At 39.9% G+C, this 25,596-nt stretch overlaps 1 protein-coding gene across 1 annotated transcript in view; it reads left to right on the top strand.

Annotated features, from left to right (window-relative positions):
• thsd7aa (thrombospondin, type I, domain containing 7Aa) overlaps positions 1–25,596 on the top strand; it is a 247,220-nt gene that overhangs the window by 84,862 nt on the left and 136,762 nt on the right. Inside the window, exons 3-4 of the mRNA XM_039820834.1 lie at positions 10,770–11,018; positions 17,895–18,076. Coding sequence (XP_039676768.1) covers positions 10,770–11,018; positions 17,895–18,076 — 431 coding nt within the window. The remainder of the gene's footprint in view (positions 1–10,769; positions 11,019–17,894; positions 18,077–25,596) is intronic.

Genomic DNA, 25,596 nt, shown 5'->3' on the forward strand with positions numbered 1-25,596 from the left:
GACTGAAAGTGTAGCTAATGTGAGATGCTAAAAAGAATCTACACGCTGTTTTCAGGTAACGTTACTTTTTGACGTTCAACAACCCCGCTACTGAAAACCATTCTAGAGGAAACACTGTCAGCCATCACAGCATCTACATCGAGAGCTAGGAGGACATGTAGAGCTTTTCAGAACTCAAATAAATTATTGAAATATTATTATTTCCACACTGTTAAGAGAACACACAAAACCACCTTGCACACTGAGACCACTATGTCCTTAATCAATCTGAATAACCGATCCACTTCTACTGTCCCTATACAATATTTTCTTACCAGCAGAGATGCCAACTGCTTGCCCTAGAGGAATGTTTGCATTATACTCTTCATCTGTGTGATGCACCACTCGGGATTTCTGTTCATCTTTGTGGGATACAAACAACTTGAAAACAAAGCAGAGCTTCTGTTGTTGGCTAACAGCGGTGTTTGGAATTGGCTTTGGCCGCGACTCTGGAAGACTTTGAGTTAAGCTTTTCTTTGTGAAAAGAACAAAGAACGGCACAGAAATCATTCTTAAAAAAGGAAGATGTGTTCGGAGTTTTGCCGAACCGATACGCAAAAGTTTAATCTATCAACTAGCTCCGCTATCTTCTTCGTTGCTCTGCTTGGTTGTAGCGTGCAGAGGGAATTTTCAGATTGAGCCCTGTCAATGGTGTGAACCCAGACCCTACACCTTGATGTGGGTCTGGATTGTCGGGCTAAAATAGGCTATCACCCAATGCGGGATAGGATATAATATCACACAAACTTTACAAGATTAACTTAAATAGACATAATAAAACAAATGGACAACTCATAGTTTGCAAAAAAGTCATTCAAAAATTAATACCTTGTAAAATGGCGATTAATACCATTTAATACCTTTTAATGGCCTTAATTTTTACTAATTTGATTTACTACCTTTTAATACTTTTTAAAACCCCGCGGACACCCTGTAAAACCACTTTCTGGAATACACCACTGATGTTGAGGGAATATCCCAAATGGCCTACCAGCCTCTACAACACATAGAGAGAGAAACAAGTGTCTTTCAACTCCTCAGAAATCCCATCATCCAACAAAGCCATAGTGCTGTGAAGCAGCTGCTGAAAATACGGATAACAAATTGTTTGGGTTTGTAATGACCAAATTTTAAACCCTGTTTATCAAATTGGCTGACTCGGACAAAGGAAAGCTGCAGGCATGTACAGCAGCATTTCACCGGTCTTTTACATCTGTGTAATCCCTACACAACAGTCGCTTTACTTGGTTCTTAATAATCCACTCTGTGTATGTAGAGGCATTTTAAAAGGCAAGCAAATGTTGCTATTTGTCTTGCTGTCTTTTTCCTGTCTTTATCCACTGTATGTGTAGCTCTCTGTGCACAGTGTGATGTCACGATGCTTATTTTAACATTCTTTCACAGGTTTTTGACTTTCAGTCAATTTGGACTATTTTTTGTGAGGTTATTTTGCACAAAGTATTATCTACCTTATAGCCTATGCCCAAATCATATGGTTATATGCATTTAAAATGATATTCCTTAAGACTTTCCTTATATCATTGATACCTTTTTATAGCTGACATTATTTTCATCAGTTATAAATGCATTATACTGTAATGACCTCTATAGTAGTTTGTCACTGTGGTGACACATGATTAAAATTCTATTGTTTTGCATGTTGCATGTTTTTGCATTTCAGAACTGTTTAAGTACATATTAACAATGGAAAGCAATTCTTACCAGTGTATATTGATTGGGAATCAAATGAATGCTAAGAAAGTTACTTTATGAACTTGACTTTAAGATTTGTATTGGTTTATTATTTATTTACTGTAAACAAAAGAAGAAAAAAGAAAAAAAGAAGGGTACTAAACAACAGTCAGCAACTTGTTTATTGTTAAGGCCAGGGTAAAAATTAAAGATTTAATAATAATAATGTAATAACTATAACAATAACTTATTTCACCAGTAAATTGCTGTTGAACGACAAAAACAACCACCAGAAGGGAAAAGGGTATTTTACAATTACTGTGAATGCACCACGAGGCTACCTGTTTTAAGTGAACGCACCGTCTGTGTAGTTTAATTCCGACAACGGCAGCTGCTGTGCTGCAGAGCAGACTGCTAGGTCCCGCTGTTGGAATCCTCTACAGTGAAATCCAGTCACACTTTACATCGTTTAACGTTAGCTGTCAGCATTTAAATCCTGTTTAATCCAGCTGCTAGCTAAAGGTAGGCTAACGTTACCTGCTGTCAGGTGTAGTGTAAAGTCAGGCACCGAAATAAGGCACCAAAATTTCTGTTCTTATTTGGTTTACTACCGTTTAGGTCGGCACGTTTCGGTACCCAACCCTACTTACCAGAGTCAACATAGTGTTCAGTAACTTCTAAATAATTTTGATAACTCACTGACGTCCAGTGATCACCGGTTGATGAGACCGCGTTTGCACTTTGGTTTCAATAACCAGTCGGCGAGTAGCACTCTCCAAAACAGTGCTTTGCCTGAGCCCACTAGCATCAACCTGTCACGTTAACTGGACTATGCTTAGCTCGTAGCTGGTAGCACTAGCATCAACCTGAGTCGCGTTAACTGGACTATGCTTGGCTCGTAGCTGGTAGCACTAGCATCAAACCGGTGTATAACTGGACTATCGGCTCGTAGCTGGTAGCACTAGCATCAACCTGAGTCATGTTAAGTGGACTATGCTTAGCTCGTAGCTGGTAGCACTAGCATCAACCTGAGTCACGTTAAATGGACTATGCTTAGCTCGTAGCTGGTAGCACTAGCATCAACCTGAGTCATGTTAACTGGACTATGCTTAGCTCGTAGCTGGTAGCACTAGCATCAACCTGAGTCACGTTAAATGGACTATGCTTAGCTCGTAGCTGGTAGCACTAGCATCAACCTGAGTCACGTTAACTGGACTATGCTTAGCTCGTAGCTGGTAGCTCAAGCTTGACATGCTTCGGTGATATTTTAATTTGGCTTTACACAATGTGCCTATGGCTTTCGATTTGTCTATGAGCTGTCCGGGAGTTTTGGAAAATAAAAAGCGCCATTCAGAATTGTGTTGCTGCTGCATTTCTCCATCATGGCTGCAGCCTGCAGCAGGAGGATGTGTTAGGAGGAAGTATGGCTGCTTGATGATAAGTAACGGTGCTGCAAAGGGTCAAAATAGTAGCCTGTTAGGCACGACGTGAAGCAGAGTGAAGTGAAAATAAATAAATAAATGGCGGCATGTGATTAATGTGATTTTAATAAACGTACGCGTTATGCTCGGCCCTTAATCGCAACGTGATTAACGCGTTGATGCTGACAGCCCTAGTGAATACCATTGCCAATGCAATTCTATCATAAGTCCATTATTAGTTTGTCAGACAACATTGTTGATAGAGAGGTCCTGACACCATATTGGAGCCGACATGAGCATTTATTGGATCATAATTGGCAAAAATAAAGCCTCAAAGAGCCCTTATTATACTCCTTTTCAGCATCATATTTGTACTCTTGGGTTCTTCTACAATAGGTTTACATGCTTTGATATATATGAAAAACTTGCTGGCATTCTCAGTCAGTGGTGTCATTAAATGAGGAATTTCAAACAGGAAAGTTGGCGAGGCGTTTTAAGCAGTTGAGAAAAAGTGCTGTCTGTGGGAGAGGAGGCTCCATTTAGAGTGAAATGTGTTTTTTGTACTTTATACAGTACATCTATTACATACAAAGAAACTAAATAACACACTAAATGGCTCTACTGTGCAGCACCTTGGTGAATATAAAAGGAGAAATTAGAAGGTGCGTGAGTGTGTGACTCTGAATACTGATGCTGGCAAAACAGATTTAATAAAATAAACAAAACTTTATTCTTAATTTATCAAATACAATTTGACAGTACAATGTAGTGAAACTCAATTACTGCATTTTAACCCATCCTAAGTATTAGGAGCAGTGGACAGCTATACATACAGCATCTGGGGAAGTAACTTGATGTCTTGCTCAGGGACACTTTGACATGTGGTCAGAGGAGCCTGGGATCAAACCGCCAATCTTGTGGTTGAGGGGGAACCACTCGACCTCCGAGCCACAAGCCACCCCCAAAAACCTCCAGTGCTACTTATCTTTAGCAAAGGGCCGTGTACAAAACATTCAGGTACCAGCTTCTGATGTTTAGCCAGCACTGTTCATCATTTCCACAGGTTAAAACTACAAACGTTGCTGGCAGCAGGTCATATCAGCTGTAATGTTAATTCCGTTAGTAACTTGATGACAGAATGAAACTAATCTTGTCTGTTGTCTGGTTGCCGAAGGTTGTTATGTGTTGGAAGAAGCAACACTCTGTAATACCACTATAGAACCACCAGTGTTTACAGAGCGATAGGTCGTCTAGCTAGTATTGGATCAGACTCAATACTAAAGGACTCTGATTGAGATCAGGTTCTTGATCAAGACATTCCTAATTCTTGAATGTCTTCTCTTGTCGTCTTCAGGAAAACAATGTGAATCATTTAAATCCCAATCCTAATCAATCCCAGTTTGTGTGGCTGCACTATAATGTTTACTGAAAATTCATTCAGATTTAGCAATTTGATGATGAATCCACCTTAATAATAAAAAATCGGTATCGTATTGGTATTTTATAGTAAGTAAGTAAAATTTATTTATAAAGCGCTTTTCACAGATAAAATCACAAAGTGCTGTACAAAAGAATAGGTAAAACAAACAATATAAAAATGTATATACATATGTAAAATTAAAGTGACACTAGTGAAAACCCATCAACCAAAAGCTTTCCTAAATAAACATGTTTTCAGATCCTTTTTAAAAGAGACAACAGAGTCTGCCAGACACATGGACAGGGGCAGGGCGTTCCACAGTCTGGGAGCAACAGACTCAAAAGACAGGTCCCCTCGGGTATTATAACGAGTGTTAGGGACTACAAGCAGGTTCTGGCCAGAGGACTGAAGAGTCCGGCTAGAGAAATGTACAGGATGTACTGTGGGGCCTGACCGTTTAAGGCTCTGAAAATCTTAAATCAATCCTGAATTTTACAGGGAGCCAATGGAGAGCCGACAAGACTGGAGTGATATGAGACCTTCGAAGGGCACCTGTTAAAAGTCTAGCAGCAGAATTTAGCAGACTTATTCAGACAAGTAAAAACAGAGTTGCAGTAGTCAAGTCTTGTTGATATGAAAGCGTGAATTATCATTTCCAGATCCTTCTTTGACAACATTTTGCGAATTTTAGAGATGTTCCTAAGATGATAGAAGCAATTTCGGACGAGCTGTTTTGAGTGTGTCTCCAAAGACATGGCCTGGTCAAACACAACCCCCAGGTTTCTGAGGCTGGATTTGACAGAGGGGCCCAGAGAGCCAAGGTGCCGTTTGATCAGCGGGATCTTATGGTCTGAAGCAAAGATCAGCGTTTCAGTTCTTGTTTGAATTTATCTGCAGGTAGTTAGTGGCCAGCCAGTCTTTGATGGAGGACACACCCTCTAGGAAAAGAGACAAACGATGGTACTCAGCATCATTAAAAGAACAATACAACTGGACATCGTCGGCATAGAAATGATATGATACATCCTTGAAACAACCAATAATTTGACCAAGTGGCAAAATGTACAGTAAAAACAAAATAGGACCCAAAACTGACCCTTGTGCCACTCCGCAGGACAAATTGGTCACATCAGACTGTACATTGTTTACAGCAACATTAAAGATTCTGTCATGAATATAGGAAGGGAACCACTGAAGGACAGATCCTGATAGTCCCATCTCATTATGAAGCTGATTGATCAGTATACTGTGATCCAACTGTGAAATTTTGGAAATAAATGGAAGTTTAGATATGGGCCTGTAGTTTTTAGGTTCTGAAGGGTCAAGATTGGGCTTTTTAAGGATCGGGTTTACCACAGCGTGTTTGAAGTAGCTGGGGACTGAGCCAGATTAATTATTTTTTCCACACAGGGGCCGACAATATCAAACATTTTCAACAATAGAGTTGTTGGGACAATGTCAGCGGGGCTCGAAGACTGTTTCATATTTCCTGTTATGGTCTTCACATCCTGTAGGCTGACAGGAGTGAAGGACAATCAAGACGACACCGGTGAAAAGTCAGCAGAACAAACACTGATGAGTGGAGAATTAACACTGGCCCTAATGTTAACTTTGTTAAAAAAAAATAAAAAAATAAAAAAAAAAAATTATTACACCTATTTACACACAAGCCAAGGTCAGAATTTTCAATGGTGCAACAATTTACTTTTTATTTCCTGACACAAAAAAAATAAGCGGCAGCTGCTTAATCATTCAACCGCATTGTTAATTAGTGGTTACTACAGCGCTGTCCACATTTTCTCCTAAAACTACAAATGTTATCATTTATCCATGGGAGGGCCTTTTTCTGTGACCCTGAAATCTTTTAACAGGCGCTACCATATCCAATACCATAATCAACATCATCACATTCAACAAAGGAGCGAGTCAAAAGAGGCAGAGAAATCACTAGGTGTTGTCTCACAAATGAAGCGTTTTTGTGTTACAACATTACAGACAGTAGGTATCATGGTAAGTGACAAATTAAAAGAAATACAACAATGGTCACTAATTTGAAAATCTTCAACACTCAGTTTATCAATGTTTAGGCCACAAGAGAATACCAAATCTAACGTGTGGCCTTTTTTATGCGTGGGACCAGAAACATGCTGTACAAAATTGAAAGAATCCATAATAGTCAACAGTTCAGCTGCAGTCGAACAAGAGGGATCGTCAATATGCAGATTAAAGTCCCCAAGGACTAAAAGGCGATCTAGTTTGAGGATAGACGTTAAAAACTCGTCAAGAAATGACCAGGAGGTCGGTAAACTAAAACACAGTAAAAGGGGTGCATTTTCCCAACCTTACACATCTGCAGCTCAGAGGAGTTGAACGAAGCGGTGTCCATCAAACTGCAGCAGAAAGAATCCCGAAAGACCAGCGCAAGTCCGCCTCCACGGCGCGCGAGCAGAGGAGTCCCAAACACGGAGCAGTCCGGGGGGCATAGTTCTTTAAGATGAAAGTGCTCGTTCTCTCGCTGCCACTTCTCCGTAATGAACAGAAAATCCAAGTTCTCCTTAGTGAAATGGTCGTTCAGGGTAAAAGCCTTGCTCGCAATGGAGCGTGCATTGACAAGTGCAATCCTTGTAGAACGTTAGTGATATTGAGATGTTGGCTACAGTTACATTTCTAGTGATGAATCGGCGAAAACATGTTTTATTTCTCTGATTCACGGCTTTGTTCTAACGCCGCTGGGCGCTCCCTCTCTTCAGTCTCTCTTTAGGTCGCTCCACCATGTAACGTTACCGTGCTATCGGTCGTTGAGGCGCCGTTTGTAACATACAAATAAAATGGATTATGGATCATTTTATTTCTATAGTTTATAGCTGACTTTACCAGCAGACCAGTGGCTGTTGATACAGTTAACGTCCCTTACATTCTAAAACCAGCCTCTGGAGACTCGACCAGCTGAGTCGCAGCAACACCATCAGCTGGTTTGAGTGGAGCTGAGACGGGCCGGTTCAGAACGCTGCAACTTTTCTCTGTGACGTTCTAAAACGGTTCGTCTCATCGTGACTCTTTGGTCTGAACTGGGTCTGGGCTTAACTGTCGGCAGAAAGGAACATTGGTTTTGGACATTTCAAAAACTCCATGTAATATTATTACATAATTATTTCTTTCTTGGATAAAGACTGTGGTTGTAGCAAATAAACTTTGATTACATTTTGGGAACTAAAACACTTTGACGTTGTCACAGTTAAAAAAAATGCAAATACTAATTGCAGGTCTATGGTGGGATGCAAACGTTGTTGTCCTGCATGGAATTCAGATGTCTTCTTCTTTCATGACCTTGACCTCCACACCTTCCCACCTCAGTATATAAAGGGCACACCACTTCCAGCCAGGGGCGTAGTACAAGTCCTGATGGGCCCCCATGTTCCTCAACACCCACCCCCCCCAAAAAAAAAGTATAATTGTGCCTCTGTACACATGAATCTGTAGGCCTAGCTGTTTATATGGTAATAACTATTAACTGTAATGCTTAGAGTAGCCTGATAACACACATTTCAAACCTCCTTTCTCAACATTCTCGAGCTTCTTTACTGTGGTTACTACTACATTTTGTTTGTTTTCTCTGTACCTTTACTTCCCAGACTGCGTACTATGGTGTCTCTCTTATGTAAGGGTTAATGCCCGACGAGGTGTCCATTGTCAGGTATTAATGGACGACGGCGAGGCGTGAACCGTCCGACGCGCAGCATTAGTTCATATTTTAATTAGTTTTACAATCGAAATCTAAAGTTTATCCAAACAATAACTCCGTTTCCCTGGTTACGCCTGACGGTTTGACTAATACCTGGAACAATCATTCCCATCCATCAGGTTCTTATGCAATGCAAACGTTGTTCTCTCCACCAGGAATTAGGAAGAACCTTAGATACGACTTGCCTCCCTTAGCAACCGGAGATATTTATATAGTCCGCTCAGCTGATAGAACCCTTCAGTTTAGCTACGAGCCAGAAAGCTGACGCTATGCTAGCAAGATCCAAAATCAATAACATTGTGTACAGTTGGCAATCAGTAAAAATAATTTGACAGTATGTTGAACAACAAGACAAGCTAGCTATCCAGCCATGTCATTGTCCCCAAAACAATATAACGACTTTAACGAAGAATTTGATCCGCGATGTGTAGCTAACGTTACTGTCGGCTGCAGCGGCGCAGCCTGAAGCAGCGACCTGAGCAGTGAACGGGGATGTGAGATAACGTTATTCTCTGTGAAACAAAGTCAGTCCAGAGGGCCAGTAGAACTTATAACTTACTTCTTGCAGTCTGTGTGTTTTAGCGCCATCCTGTGGTGTTCAGAGGACGAATTGGAAATAATAAATCCACATTTCCTTTTTGATTTAATGTAGCGCATTCATTTAGAACAGTAAACAGACAGTTTCACCAGAACTCCTTTAGTAGGTGTCCTATATCACTTTTTAATGGACACCCTGCAGCCAATTAGAATCAAGTTTTCACCCAGACCATGGTATAACATCTGTTAATTTATCTGGCCATAGTCCTGATCCTCTGGCAAAAACTGGTCTGCACTGCTCTGCCTACTTCCCAGTTCCTCAGCTCTCATTTCCACACTGTGCTCAGAGCAACACTCATGCTCCCTGCAGTCTTCACTCCCATCATCCTCAATCACATCTTCTCTATCATCTTTCTCTATGAAGGATACATCTGATAATAACCTCTTATCCTAATTGTAACCTAATATAATAGAACACACTAAGATGTTAGTGTTACTAAACACCTTTCAGTCAAAATGGCTAAACATGGTTTGCTTTAATTTTGATATAAGCTCACCTTGTCTCAAATCCAAAGAGGAGGCTGAGGGGTCTGTTGCTACTCCACTCCCTGCTGTGACAGTTTCTGAAACTGAGGGCCATGGGTTTCACAATGTTAACATCTGCTTCTACTAAATCTGACATAACTATAATGTTGACATGATATGTATCTACTGATGAGCTACCAAGCTACCTATGACACTGATTAGCCTATTATTACTAATTATAGACATTATAGCCTATTAATTTAAAATACATGTTTTAAATTATGCTATTACAATGGTGTGTTGTATGCAAACAGCATTGTTAGTGTAGTTTATTTAGCCTTTACCTCAGATTACATGTGTAACCAAATTATCATTTCAAAGTGCATGTTCTGCTCTTTATATGGGTTGTCTCAGTCCGTTTTTAGCGCTAATGGTCGCGGAGATATTCAAGCAGTTTAGCACTATGAATTTGGTTTTTTAGTTTGTGCTCACCTTTCTTTTAAAAGAAGTCCGTTACCAATCGTTTACCCTCATTTTGTTTTCTCTCCTCCTCCTGTCTTTCCTTTCTTTTTGGTAGCCTGATTTGGCTTTCTTTGAAAAAGACATTTCTACAGCAGAAGTTCGCGCTCCACCAGATGAGCTAACGTAGACAAAATGCGTGCAGATGGACTAAACCATTTGGCGCATTAGCAAGGGGGTGGGGGGGTGAGACCTTAGTCTTTTTTTGCTTCTTTTCACTAGACTACCATGTATAAACAACACTCACACTAACTCATTATTAGTTTTATGCTTATTTTTGGAATTTATGGTCAAACCTAATTTATATGAAAGTTTATAGAGGATACCGTCTCAAAAACATTTCAATTTCTTTAAAAAAATGCTAAAACATTTAACGAAACACCCCAAATTCAAAGAAAGTAAAGATCTGATCTCTTGTACTTGTGAAGGGTGTTGTAAGGAATCATCCATCTGTTATTTTTGGGTAAATAAAACAAGGTAGTTAAAAAGAAATCCGTATTTCTAAAATAGAAATTTAGAAAAAAAAGACAACACAAGGGTTAAAATGTCTTTTATTGATTGTTGTCTGTTTTAATACAATAATTATAATCCAAATGATATACACATTTGCCTCACCACTCAAGGTTTCTCCCTAAAATGGATTTTTTTCCTTTTTGCACTAAATGCTTGCTCTTGGGGGAATAGTTGGGTCTTTGTAAATCATAGTGTAGTCTAGACCTACTCTCTGTAAAGTGTCTTGAGATAACTTATGATTTGATACTATAAATCAAATTACATTTATTTTGAAACATTTATAATTGGTAACATAACAGATCCTACATTAAGGTAGGAAAGTTTCATCTTGTCTTACGGTATGTTGTCTTCTCATCTCCAGCCTGTGCTCTCAGCAGTCATTGCCAGTGACCTTCCAGGCTTGCGTCATGACCAAAGACTGTGATGTGACCGAGTGGTCTGAATGGTCAGCTTGTTCCAAGGAGTGCTACGACCCCAACGGGCCAAAGGGGGAGCGCACTCGTACCAGGAAAGTGAGTCAGTTCCCAATCGATGGAGGAGCAGATTGTCCTGAGCTGGAGGAGAAAGAGTCCTGCAGCCCCATGGGAGACGGAGTGCCACCCTGCATTGTGTAAGTACTGGACAAGGAGAGAAAGAGTTATCAAACTAAAAAAATAAATAAATAAAATAAAAGTGTTAAAAGTTAACATAAGTACATGTAGAATTTGTCATGTATAAGCAGTGTTTACCCTAGGATTTCTTCCAGCAGGGGTGCTGAAGTGCGTGAGTTTTATTCTGGGCTACTGGAAGATATTTAGTGACACAAGATATCTCAAAATCAGTATCAAGAGGTCTTCTTGTGCAGCCAGACCGTACTCCAGTGCTGACACATTGCTGTGGAGATAAGTTTGGCAATGCAGGACTAACTCAGGATAAACTTTGACCTTGCATTAAAAGGGATAGTTTGGCTCTTCTGAAGTGGGTTGTATTAGTTAGTTATCGATAGTCAGCGTATTACCTACAGTAGATGGCGGTTAGCACGCCCCCAGTTCAGAGAAGCAGACAGGAGTACTGACACAGAAGCCAAGCAATGTACTGCTGTGGACAGGGGAAGGAGCTAAATCTAATTTAGCCACCTAAAAATAAAAAAACAATATCAGTTTAAGCGTACGCTATATTTAGAATATTTTCCCCACTTTATCTTGCCGTTACCCACAATTTCCCCCAACTGCGGAACGGCTGCAGATTTGCTGCGCGTCTGTTACGGTGTAGCAGGGAGGAGTAGAGAATGGTGGACCCAAAATGTAGAGGCAAGGCAGGTAGGCAGGCAGCAGGTTAGAGGTCGAGGATTTATTCAAACAAGGAGTCTAAACAACAAAAGGAATCCAAAAATCCAGCAGGCAAAAACAAAACAACAGAATAACGAAAACAAAGGAAATCCAGAAACAACCGACAAAACTCACAGACAAGATGACAGGACTGAACACAGTTGGGAAACACACAAAATGATCTGACAAGGGGAAACACAAAGACTAAATACACAGACTAACGAGGAAACACAACACAGGTGACAAGGCTAGGAAACAGGTGAAACACATTAGGGCTGGGCAGAGTAATCAAACAAGGTGAGAAAACACAGGGAATAAAACTAGACAAAACAAGACAGAGAACAGACTATCAAAATAAAACAGGAAACTGAGCAAAAGACAAAACAGAAAACAGACTACCAAAATAAGACAAAACACCAAAACCATAACAGTGTCGGCTCCGTGCTCCGCCGTCCGTCAATACCCACCAGGTGCGGTTTTGTTGCCAAACGGCTGCGGCCATGACTGATAGCTGAAGTCACGAGGACCCACGAGATCTCGCGAATTCACGTATGATCGCGCGATATAACAGGATGTAGTTTCTATAAACAGAACCACAAACTTGACTTCAGGCTTGTCTCCACCCACAACATTTTCAAGGTGTAGTTGAGGGAAATATGATCCGCCAGGAGCACGGTTTATTTTATTTAGAAAATTAACTGGATGTTTTATTTTGCTTCTGTGCTCGACTTCCTGTCCCGCACTATGGTGGAAATTGGGGGTTAGATTTCCCTTTCCTTTCCACAGACGTTTCCCTTCTTTCTTTCTTTCTTTCTTTCTTTCTTTCTTTCTTTCTTTCTTTCTTTCTTTCTTTCTTTCTTTCTTTCTTTCCTCTGCAAAAGTTATTTGGTTCTGGTTCATAAAGGTATCCTCTTGTTTCCACAGTGAATGGCATTTCCTTGTCATATTCAATCGTTTTTATTTTCTTGTATTTGTTGTCTCCTTCATAAATCACAGAGAGTCTGAACCAAACAGCTGAATTACAGTTATTCATTTATTTATTTATATATTTATTTGACAGGGACAATGCACTGCTCCTTAACAGTACCAGAGTTAGTTATAAGCTCATTTTCATCTGTAGTCCCTGGGCAGGAAACAGAGGCTAACATCTCTGTCAGAAGGGAAACCTAACACTGGAGTATAAAAATGCTAACACAACAGTAAAGGACAACAATCAAATTTCACAGTTGCGCATATGCATAGGAATACCGAAGTTCTGTTGTGGAAAAAAAAAATGAAAATATTGTAAATATAGTTTACACTTACACTGATATAGATTTTGTTAGGTGGGCCTATTTTAAGTGGCGTAACTATGTTTTTCTCATACAACCCCACTTTAAAAATACTGAACTATCCCTTTAACAGTTTTCCCTTTTAACACTTTCAACTTTCAGCAATGCTAGTGGCATGGCAATGCCCAAATATTCAATAGATTATCATGAAATTTGGTTCACACATTCATGGTCCCCAAAGGATGAATCCAAACCACTTTGGTGATCCCTTGACTTTTCTTATTGCTCCACCATGACATGACATTTCTGGTTTTACTGTAATTTAAACATCTCAACAGCTATGGGATGGACTGCCAAGAAAAATGTGGTCCACATATTCTCATTCAGGATGAGTTGTAGTAACTTGGTGATGCCTGAACATTTCATCTGGCACCATCATAAGGTCAACATTTAATTCATCCAGTACTTTGGGTTATGTCTAAATACCTGCAGAACTAAAAGTAGTTTGTGTTTAGTATTAATTAAATAAAAGCACTGCTGTGCCTATATACAATGGCACAGAGCTGCAACATTGACTGTAGTTGTTTGTCAAATGTCTGTCTCAAAGCAGAATGACGAGAGAGACAGTTATGTCATCTTAGTTTAAGGATGACTTTACAACAGAGCCTAGCATTTAAGCACTGGGGGCTAATAATCTACTGGTCACCTAACAAAAAACTATCATACACATCAAACATGCCATACAGATAGTGGTCGTGATCATTTAGCTGGGATATGTCATTGCAGTTTTAGTGAAGCATCTACAGTGGGAATGACATGGCAAGACGCTGCTGGTATGTTGGTTTATACAGAAAGCAATAAGTCGGGTATTTCGACGGCTGTCATACGCGCTCGGTGAGTGTTGCACTACATTCTGTCAAGCTGGTGACAATTAACCAGATGGTGTTGGGCTTATGGGAAAAGGTGTAAGTAGAAGACCAAGGCCGCTCAAAACTAAAATCAAAGATATTTTGAGTGAACTAATTTTCTTATTTCTGGAACAGAATCTGAAAATTAAGTTTCACTTAATCTCTCTAAAACCCATGTATTTAATATATTTAATTCTGTTATATGGGCAGAGTGATATCATCCATCAACACTAAATCAAAGTCCATCGACTCCTGCTGTCTTTTGTTTGACACACAGCAGGGAGTGAGGCAGCAGCCTGTCCATGGTACTGAAGAACACGTTGTTTGAGTGTCCCCATCTGGGCAACTTTAAGCCCCAAGATGCAATGCTTTCCCAGGGGCCTCGTTGTTCTGCAGCAGGGCAAAGGCAACAGAGTCAGAGAGACCTTGCTCATTAATATATGGAGCCTTTCATTGGCGACCTCAAATGAATTCCATTATCAGCAGAGATGGAGGCAGGGTTTATATTTTCTGACCTCAGGGTTGAAACCACAATACAGACGACTGCTGCCAATTCTCTAGCCAGACACAAACCCATCTATGCTAGTCTAGTTTGCTTCTGTTTTCAATTTCAAAATCGAATTTTTACAATTAGACTTTCTATAAATAAATTCCAATTAAGAGTCAGATTATTAATAATACACCTTAATCTGTAAAAAATGAGCAAGTGTGCTAAAACACTCAAGCAATGCCTCTGGTTTGTCCAATGTAATTGTGATGTCCATGTCAAATAAAAATCTAATAATAATAATAATCTTATTTGTAAGGTATATATTATAAGTGTATATACACTTATTTGTGTAAACCAACGGTTCTCAAAGTGGGGTCCCGGGACCGCCAGGGATCCTTGAAGGGGTTAAGGGGGTCCCCAAAAAAAAAAAGGGGAATCATTTATTTTCACTGCCCCCCTGGCGGCTGAAGTGGGTAATTGCATTGTTTAAAAAATGAGTGGAATAATTACTTAAAAATATTTTAAATAACACATAACAAGTAAATGGTGTTAGATAATACATCTCATTTCATATAGGCCTACGGCTTTAGTAAAAAATATATTTTTTCAGGGCTCTGCCTCTCACCTGAGACCATTGTCGACGCATATGCAGGACGCAAAAAACGAAAATTGCTCTTGCTCTAGTCTGGACATCTTGCCGTGCCAATGTTGTAATAAAGGTTGCCTAAATGCCATGTATATAAATTTGCTGTCAGCTTACTAATTGATTGAATGTTTTGTGTAGATTTGGACTTTTATAGGCCTACGTTTTATTCCACATTGTTTAAATGGCGAAGTGGATCTGCTGATCACTGTGGATTAGATTTTTTTCCCGTGTCATTGGATTACGGCAAAATACGGATACGGATCTGTTTTCTTAACGTGTCTTAACGGTGTGATTGCGCTTCGTTTCTGCGTTTGGGGAGGCATCTCAACAGTAGGTCCATCACTGATCGTTCACTGTTACATTTTATTTGAATTTAAGCGTCGGGGCATTCTGCCACCTCCTGTCTATTGTGATCCAAGACAGCCGTGCGTGCCGCGATTGGATTTCATAAGGGCGGATTGTTAAATTGTTACAATGTAATTTAAAATCTGCTTTATTTATTTTTTTATTTAGCATGTTTGTTTTGTCCATATGTGCTCGTGCTGTGTTCCCCAAGTGGTAGGCTAGGTCTCAGCTGCTACAATGAGTTTTTTTTTATTTATTTTTTTGCCCCCCCTGGCTCGAATGTCAAACTCTGCTTATGGGGCTAGGTGTAGCAGAACAGTTTTATCCATCCATCTTCGTCCGCTTATCCGGTATCGTGTCGCGGGGGGAACAGCTCCAGCAGGGGACCCCAAACTTCCCTTTCCCGAGCCACATTAACCAGCTCTGACTGGGGGATCCCGAGTCGTTCCCAGGCCAGGTTGGAGATATATCCCTCCACCTAGTCCTTGGTCTTCCCCGAGGCCTCCTCCCAGCTGGACGTGCCTGGAACACCTCCCTAGGGAGGTGTTCCACGGGCCGTCCTTACCAGATGCCCAAACCACCTCAACTGGCTCCTTTCGACACGAAGGAGCAGCGGCTCTACTCCGAGCTCCTCATGGATGACTGAGCTTCTCACCCTATCTCTAAGGGAGAAGCCAGCCACCCTCCTGAGGAAACCCATTTCGGCCGCTTGTACCCTGGATCTCGTTCTTTCGGTCATGACCCAGCCTTCATGACCATAAGTGATGGTAGGAACGAAAACTGACCGGTAGATCGAGAGCTTTGCCTTCTGGCTCAGCTCTCTTTTCATCACAATGGTGTGATAGATTGAATGTAATACCGCACCGGCTGCGCCGATTCTCCGACCAATCTCCCGCTCCATTGTCCCCTCACTCGCGAACAAAACCCCAAGGTATTTAAACTCCTTCACTTGGGGTAAGGACTCATTCCCTACATGGAGTAGGCACTCCATCAGTTTCCTGCTGAGAACCATGGCCTCAGATTTAGAGGTGCTGATCCTCATCCCAACCGCTTCACACTCGGCTGCGAACCGATCCAGTGAGTGCTGAAGGTCACAGGCCGATGATGCCATCAGGACCACGTCATCTGCAAAGAGCAGCGATGAGATCCCCAGCCCACCGAACTGCAACCCCTCCCCACCCCAACTACGCCTCGATATCCTGTCCATAAATATTACAAACAGGATTGGTGACAGAGCGCAGCCCTGGCGGAGGCCAACCCTCACCTGGAATGAGTCTGACTTACTGCCGAGAACCCGGACACAGCTCTCACTTTGGTCGTACAGAGATTGGATGGCCCTGAGAAGAGACCCCCTCACCCCATACTCCCGTAGCACCTCCCACAGTATCTCCCGGGAACCCGGTCATATATACGCCTTCTCCAAATCCACGAAACACACGTAGACCGGATGGTCATACTCCCAGGCTCAAGAACAGTTTTAGAGAAGGAAAAAAAGAGAAAAGTACGGCCTTCAGCACACACACACAAAGACTGTAGGCAGATCTGCCCCAGCACCATTAATGGACTACAAACACCACTATATACAGTGGTGCTCATAAGTTTATGAACCCATGCTAAAGTGACTAAAAAGAGGAATAAAAAAAATCATCTTTTGGAAATTGATCTTAATGCCTTAATTAATTTTGTTTGGGAAAAATCCAACCTTTAAAGACACTAATTTTCGTTGTGAATAAATAATGTATCATAAATAAATAAATGTTCTTCCTTAAAATACAGGGGGCATAAGTCAGTCCACCCCTATGTTAGATTCCCATAGAGGCAGGCAGAAGTTTATTTTTAAAGGCCAGTTATTTCATGGATCCAGGATTCTATGTATCTTGATAAAGTTCCCTTGGCCTTTGGAATTAAAATAGCCCCCCACATCATCACATACCCTTCACCATACCTAGAGATTGGCATGGTTTTATCAGTTAGCCGGTTTGATTTGCATTGAGAGATAATCTTATGGAAAGTACCCCATGCCAATCTCTAGGTATGGTGAACAATAAATGTAATGATTTTATGATGTCTGATTATGTTGCATGCATTAGAAAGGTTTGCATGATATTCTAATGAGACCAAAATGAGTTGTAATAAAACAGTACAATACATTGTTTTTTGGTGGTAAAGCCAGATAAACAATATTCAAATGTATGTATAGTTTGCCCCTTAGAAAAGTATTACATTTGTCAAATGAAACCATTGATTTGGTAAACTTGTACTATGCATGGCCAGTCATGGGAAATGATACATAATATCCAGTGACCTTTGATCTGACTGCTATATGCACATGGTCAATATGAAATTGTGTTTGGATTGGACAAATACTGTAGACCACACTGATAGACATTTGAGAGCATTTGTTGTATTGATCAATTCAATTCTATTCTATTAATCCTATTATTTATTTTGAGGAAAGACAATATGTGGCTGATCTACTCTGTCAGACTAACTCTTCATGTGTCCACCTCTGTCCTCAGTTACAGCTGGAGGACTACGGAGTGGACAGAGTGCAGGGTGGACGTGCTGCTGAGCCAACAAGACCGTCGGCGTGGAAACCAGACGGGCTTGTGTGGAGGCGGCATTCAGACTCGAGAGGTCTACTGTATCCAGACCAGCACTGATACACCACCCAAACTCAGCTCGCTCCGGAGCAAAGAAGGTGACTTTCCCAGCATGCATTTCTTCTATCATCTTTACAATTCTCCTGTATGGCTATATATATTGATCTCTATGTGCCTTATTTACCACTCATTAGTGCAAGTGTTTGTTCACTTTATTTATTTAGCTTGTTTGATTGTATCTTATTTATTGATTGGAACATTTCTGTGTTGAAAACCACATGCAAAATGAAAATGAAAGAAAGAAATTCTTAGACCAACATGTCTCAAGCCAAAGTTTTTATTTTCTTCTGCGTCTGACTGAAAACTCCGTGGGTGCCAGAGTCTGCCAAGGCTGTCCCTTGGCGCAAAATCTGTTTGTAATTTTTATTGACAGAATCTCTTGGCACAACCAAGGAGTGGAGGCATCCAGTTTGCTGACTTTGAGATTGCATCTCTGCTTTAAAAAAAATAATACTAATAGAATCTAGTGGTACAAAAATATAGTGATTTTTAATGCATTTCACACAAACTCTCTAAAATCTATATACCTCTTTAAATGTTACACTATGGGACTTCTGTTCTGCCTTCACTTTGCCAGAGAAAACATTCCCCAAATGGTGTGGCTTTGGCTCTAAGTGAATGCCATCTGGGTGTATTTTCTTTGGTCACTAGGTCACTATGATACATTAGACTACCACAGGCACAACGCTGTATCTTTCCCTATAAGAGTACTGTACGTAAATCATAGTGCCTAGTATTTGTGGTTATTAGTGGTGAGGAACCTGTGACCAATAATGACTTACTAACTTTTATAATTCCAATGGGATTCTTTTACAACTTTGTGAGCAGAAAGTTGTTTGTATCAAGAACTTATCTATGCTTTATAAAGCATTAGTAAATGATTTATTAACCATTGAGAAAGCAATTAGTGAAAACATATAAACCGTTTATAAAGGGTGGCATTTTAGAAAGCAACATTGAATCTTATATCGAATGGTCAAGGAGTGGATGGTATAGGTAATGTTAAGATCAAACCGAGATCTGAATGATTAGCATGTAACATCATCATGTCAGTTATCACAAAACCAAGTTTGTTATGTTATTATGTTATTGTTATTATCACAAGGTAATCATTTCAGCTTTATGTCGTACTATGCAGCATGCAATTTGGCACACTATGGTCAAGGTTAGAGAAAGACAGGTCTTCTTTTACCTTTTGAAAAAGTCAATGTCAATTTGAAGCAGAATACAGGAGGGGCTCCATTTTTAAATAATACACCAAAACCACAATCTTTCCCAACCATAACCTAAGAGTTTTAGTAACCTAAACCCAACCGCACACGGAACACAGGACTCCAGTGTTAGCCTGTTGGTCCTGCATTTTGTTCAGCTTGTATCCCCTCTGATTCAATTCAATTAAATTGTATTTATAATTTCAACTCATAACCAGAGTTATCTCAAGACACTTTACAGATAGAGTAGGTCTAGATCACACTCTATAATTTACAAAGACCCAACAATTCCAGTAATTCCCCCAAGAGCAAGCATTTAGTGCAACAGTGGCGAGGAAAAACTCCTTTTAGGAAGAAACCTGGGACAGACCCAGACTCTTGGTAGGCGGTGTCTGACGGTGCCGGTTGGGGGTGATGAACAGTGGCAATAATAGTCACAATAAAGATAATGGAACTATGACTAGAAATAGTAGTTGTAGTAGTTCATGGCATAGCAGGGCACTGCAGGGCGTAGGAGGGCAGAGCAGGACTACGGCGGCAACTGCAACCATGATTAAAGTGCCACACCAATCCAAGGGAAACTGCAAGGCGAGAAAACGTAAGGACTTCGGGGAATCAGCTCCCCAGAGCTAAATCAGATTACCTCCTTATGACTTCTGTAACACTTCCTGGACTAGAAAGAAATTACCATTTCGTATGATATTAGTATATGAATTTTAGTAGACAGGGTTGGACAATTACTGTAAACAAAGACAAAGAACACTGGCAGCCTCATTTATCATTTAATCAGGAAAACGTCTGTCTTAGTTCCCAAATATTTCCGTTAGTTCCTTTGCAAATAATCCACAGTTTAATTCCAGTTCTACGACTGTAGCTGCATGGTCATCATTATAATGAAAGAGTTCAATGGCCTATCCAGGGCCGTTTATTATCTTAAATAACAATTGAACAACATCAGGGATAAGTAGGAGCAATATCTGTGTGACAGAAGCAAAGATGGTCTAGGAAGTAAATTGTAGCTTTTTTAATAGCACATTTTGACACAGGCTGGTTAAAAACAGCTTCAAATGCGGCGCCCTCTAGCTCACCCATGTTGGCTGAATCCTGCAGCGGTGTGGGTTCGAATTTGACCTGCTGCCCTTTGCTGCGTGTCATCCCCCATCTCTCTCCCCCTTTCATGTCTATCCACTGTCACTATGTAATAAAGGGAAAAAGCCCCCAAAAAATAATCAAATAAAAAAAATAAAAAAACAGCTTCAATTTACATCAGTAGGAGCCGAGTGGCAGAAAAAAAAGTTGTTTATGAGCTTTTGAGTCATCTGCTTAGGCTTATGTTTCACACACCCACCAAAGTCATGTCATCTGTTCCAGCTTTGTACACAGTCACTGATATCCTCCCGCTGCTTTACCAGCCATGTGTGAACCAGAGTGGAGAATTAAAAAGGTTTTCCCCTCATATTAAATCTAGGACTGAGCTATATAAATATGCTAATGAACGTGCAAAAGTCACACAGAGTGGATAGCAGATGAAATATGAGCTTTCACAAAAATTGGTGGCATTACTGAGCACACGGAGGCTGCAAGTGGCCTGGTAGCACACCCATGCTTATCCAGCACTGACACAATAAGTCTCAGTCCATCTGGCCGGGGAGGCTGAACTGGCGTCTGCTACTAGAAATTATTCAAATCAGATGCTCACAGCCAACCACGCACTTTCATCCTTCAGTGCATTTTTACTTTCAACTTGGCACTTTTCCATGTTCCTTATGCCATGATTTCCAGTGGTTATTTCTAAATTTCTTTAGAACCCCCCTGCCCATACTGTACCTTCTTGCATTGCCTTTCTGCAGCACCTGCTTATCCACCTCCAAGTGCAAATTTTGTTAACAGTATTGAGTCTCACCATTCCCCTTTACAATATATTGTCGGAATGAGAAACATAATGCGTTAACATGGTAATTGTTAAATAAAGTGTTTTTTGGTGGAAGATGGGGACATTAATAGGTATTATGGCAGGTGAAAAGCTGCTCCAAGGTGTTACTAAGAAAGCATGGTGGCAGAAAGAGAAAAGCGAGATGAAAGAAGAGTGTATGTGATAAATGAATGCCACATCCTCCTCCTCCTTCTTTTCAACCTGCACCTGTCCTCGCTCTCAGTCTCAGACAGGTTTTGTTCTGTCATGTCTTGTATAATTTTAACTACCCTCTAACTTGGACACGCCATTATGTAAATGAGAGCCTTTATTCATCCTTTGCACATTTCTCACTACTTTCTCTCAGCTGTTTCTGTGTTGGCAACATCTAATTCCTTCATTGCAGTCTTACAGTGGTGGCCATTACACTACTGACGATTGAGTTTGTATTTGCACAATGTCAACTGATTGGCTAGAAGAAATGGAGTTTCTGTCTTGCAAACCCGAAAACTTTCACACTAACATATCAGCCAGTAGGTAAAGTTGGAGCTTGCTTGGAAAATGTTAAATTCTAGGTATGCCATTGGGCATTAACAAAGGCTGAGAAATGGCAGAGCATGTTCAAAAAATGTATGCCTCCCACACACAAAACCTCCACCAACTGATTCCTCCTTAATTGCATCTCCTTCAGTTATCTAAAATAAGGTGTTCCATGGAACCTAACTGGTTGTGTTTATTGGTGGGAGGCCAGTATGGGAGGGAGTTAGCATGCAAAGTGTGGCAAGAAAAAATAAAACATGTAAAATAAAAATAATAAAAATATTTAAAATCAAAGTCCACCACAGTATTTTTGAGAAATTTGCAATTTTTTTCCCAAACTGAAAGAATATTGGGGTTAGTTCAATTCAATTTTATTTATAGTATCAAATCATAACAGGCATTATCTCAAGACACTTTACAGATAGAGGGCACTATCTTGCACTCAGCACAATTGCCTTTGTACACTATTTTGCACCCGACGCACAGCGGACTTTTCCCTCCACAGATGCACGTCGGTAAATTAGGGAATGTATTTGCGCTCCCGGGGGCGGTTCAGCGAAAAGAGGAGGCGTGTTCCGGCGCAAACGTTCCCTGGTGCTATTTTGCAGTTTCAGAAAACAATTCCGCCACTGACCAGGAAAAACCTGGTCTAAAGTCAGTGGTGTTAGTCTAAAGTCAGTAGCACGTTATTCAGATGCTATTTTAGGGGCGCATGCTTGGCCATAATGTAGCGTGTGCACAACGCGCATACACTTTGCTTCCCTCATCTACAAGGAAGCAGCAGTTCCCATTTTTGCAAACCATACATAATTGCAAGGAAAAATATTACTGAAAATGCGCTTCAGGTGTTTGGATAGATCAGGAAGCACTTTACAGTACAGTCCTCAAAAAGTCCCAGCATTCTTTGTGGCTTGTTGTGTTTTACACAACATTTCCATGAATCACGGATGTGTTGATGACATAAATGAGGAAATATTAGAGTGGCAATGCGCAATGCGCTCCTGGTGGAGCGGGTGGATGGAGATGGAGTGGGGGTAGGAGGAAGGGGCACAACAGGTGCAGGTGGTGCGTTTGGAGGCCCACGCTACCCGCCACCCGGTCAAGACGGGCATTTATTACTTTTCCGCATCCCGGACAGCTCCCACTGGCCAGGCAAATCCGCCGACATAATAGCAATCCGCCATGGAACAAGCGCGCCTGCTCTTAAAGGGAATGTGAGATGAGAGAGTAATGTAGCTACTTCAGACCAACCCATTTTAGATTTGCGTCGGGCACAAGACTCATTTATCCCGCCGGTATCATAGCAACAGCGCCTGAGATCCGCCCACAAAGCTACTTGCGTTTCACGTTTGATACTTGCGTTTCAGATCGTTAAAATAGGGCCCAGAGTAGTTCTACACCACACTCTATGATTTACAAAGACCCAACAATTTCCCAAGAGCAAGCATTTGGTGCAACAGTGGTGAGGAAAAACTTCCTTTTAGGCAGAAACCTCGGACAGACCCTGGCTCTTGGTGGGCGGCATCTGTCACTGCCGGTCTGGACACAGAGACACTGATACAGATATACAGATATACAGATATAGAGAAATATGATTCATAATAATTATAGCAGTTGGAATGGTGAACAGTGGCAGTTATAGTAACAAAAGAGATAGTGGAACTATGACTAGAAATAATAGTTGTAGCAGTTCAGGGCGTAGCTGGGCATGGCGGGGTGTTGCGGAGCATAGTAGGCCGTTGCATGGTGTTGTGAGGCCTGGCAGGGCATCGAGCAGGACCACGGCAGCAGCTGCAACCATGATTTAGGTGCCACCCCAACCCAAGGAAAACTGCGAGGTGAGAAAGCATAAGGACTCCGGGGAATAAGCTCCCCGGAGGGTTAGAAATCTTGATCGTCTTGATTTGTGTTTACGACTTGCAGCCGTCTTTAAAGGAACATGCCGACTTATTGGGACTTTAGCTTATTCATTCTGTATCCCCCAGAGTTTGGTAGGTCCATACATACCCTTCTCATCTCTGTGCGTGTGTAACTCTGTCTGAGGCCCCCACCGCTAGCTAAGCCTAGCACAGATCCTGGAGGTAACAGGCTCCATCTAGCCTACTGCTCCCAATAAGTGACAAAATAATGCCAACATGTTCCTATTTACATGTTGTGATTGGTATAGTCACAGCGTGTACAAATAACAAGGTCACATGAGACACAGCCATCTTCTAACCATATACATACTGGGAACTATATTCTAAGAAGGCCAAGCACTGCTACTTGGGCAGAGTGATTAGCGCAACACCAACCCATCTGCTCCTCACCACAGGGCTTCTCAGGTGCTGCTTCTGTCAGACAGAGTTATGACACGCACAGAGATAAGAAAGGTATGTATGGACTTATCTAACTCTGGCGGATACGGGGAATAAGCTAAAGTCTCAATAAGTCGGCGTGTTCCTTTAATGCCAGGAAATCTAAATCCCCAGGTTGATGGGCTCACAAACATTTGTATCTTTAAGATACAATACGAAATGGACCCTTAATGTAACAATGATTCTTGAATTTGCTCCAAGATATATATATTAAAACAAAGTGAAAACTTTTTAAACTCTATAAAAAATAGTGAGTGAGTGCGCAGATATAGTGGAACTACACCTTTAACCACCTTTAGCATTGACTTCACGACTCAGGTTTGGAATGCATTCTATATATGTGATGGCTCTTATCAAGACCACAGTAACTGTATCATTTGTTAGTTCTTGTGTCAGAACATGCAGTGGATGATTTATTTTTTTTTTTCCTACCACCACCCCCCTCCTTGGAGGACAACTTTATTTTTATTATAGAGCTTTAAAAAAAAAAAAAAAAAAAAAAAAAAAAAAAAAAAAAAAAAAAAAAAAAAAAAAAAAAAAAAAAAAAAAAAAAAAAAAAAAAAAAAAAAAAAAAAAAAATAAAATAAAATTATATATTTTTTTATTAAAAAAAAAAAAAAAAAAAAAATAAAAAAAAAAAAAAAAAAAAAAAAAAAAAAAAAAAAAAAAAAAAAAAAAAAAAAAAAAAAAAAAAAAAAAAAAAAAAAAAAAAATAAAAAAAAAAAAAAAAAATAAATAAATATAAAAAAAAAAAAATAATAATATAAAAAAAAAAAAAAAAAAAAAAAAAAAAAAAAAAAAAAAAAAAAAAAAAAAAAAAAAAAAAAAAAAAAAAAAAAAAAAAAAAAAAAAAAAAAAAAAAAAATAAAAAAAAAAAAAAAAAAAAAAAAAAAAAAAATAATAAAAAAAAAAAAAAATTAAATAAAAAAAAAAAAAAAAATAAAAAAAAAAAAAAAAAAAAAAAAAAAAAAAAAAAAAAAAAAAAAAAAAAAAAAAAAAAAAAAAAAAAAAAAAAAAAAAAAAAAAAAAAAAAAAAAAAAAAAAAAAAAAAAAAAAAATAAAAAAAAAAAAAAAAAAAAAAAAAAAAAAAAAAAAAAAAAAAAATATATTTTTTATACACAGTATGTTACATTCAGATTTAGAATTACATTCAGTGCATTAACGGTTGTTAACGCACCGTGACCATTCACCCTGTTTTAGTGAGACCCTGGATCCATATAAGGGCAGGGGGGATTAAAGCACCACGTACGGAGTGTAACACATAACACATAAAACGCGACAAGGTGACAAACAGAACAACAGAAGGAAGTGAGACGGGACAATAACAGAACTGACAAGACGGGACTGGACAGAACAGTTGACAAACATCAAAATGTATTATTAATAATTGCGTAGAATGATCTACGATTCATATTTGGTTGATCACGGTTTTCGTGTTTGAAGGGAGTTGGAAAAACATGTTATGCATAAGTGTGGATGGTGTTGCTAGTGTGTGTATGTGTGTGAGTGAGTAAAGTGATAACTGTAAGGGAAAAATA

Source organism: Perca fluviatilis, chromosome 13, assembly GCF_010015445.1.
Source record: "Perca fluviatilis chromosome 13, GENO_Pfluv_1.0, whole genome shotgun sequence".
Classification (NCBI taxonomy): domain Eukaryota; kingdom Metazoa; phylum Chordata; class Actinopteri; order Perciformes; family Percidae; genus Perca; species Perca fluviatilis.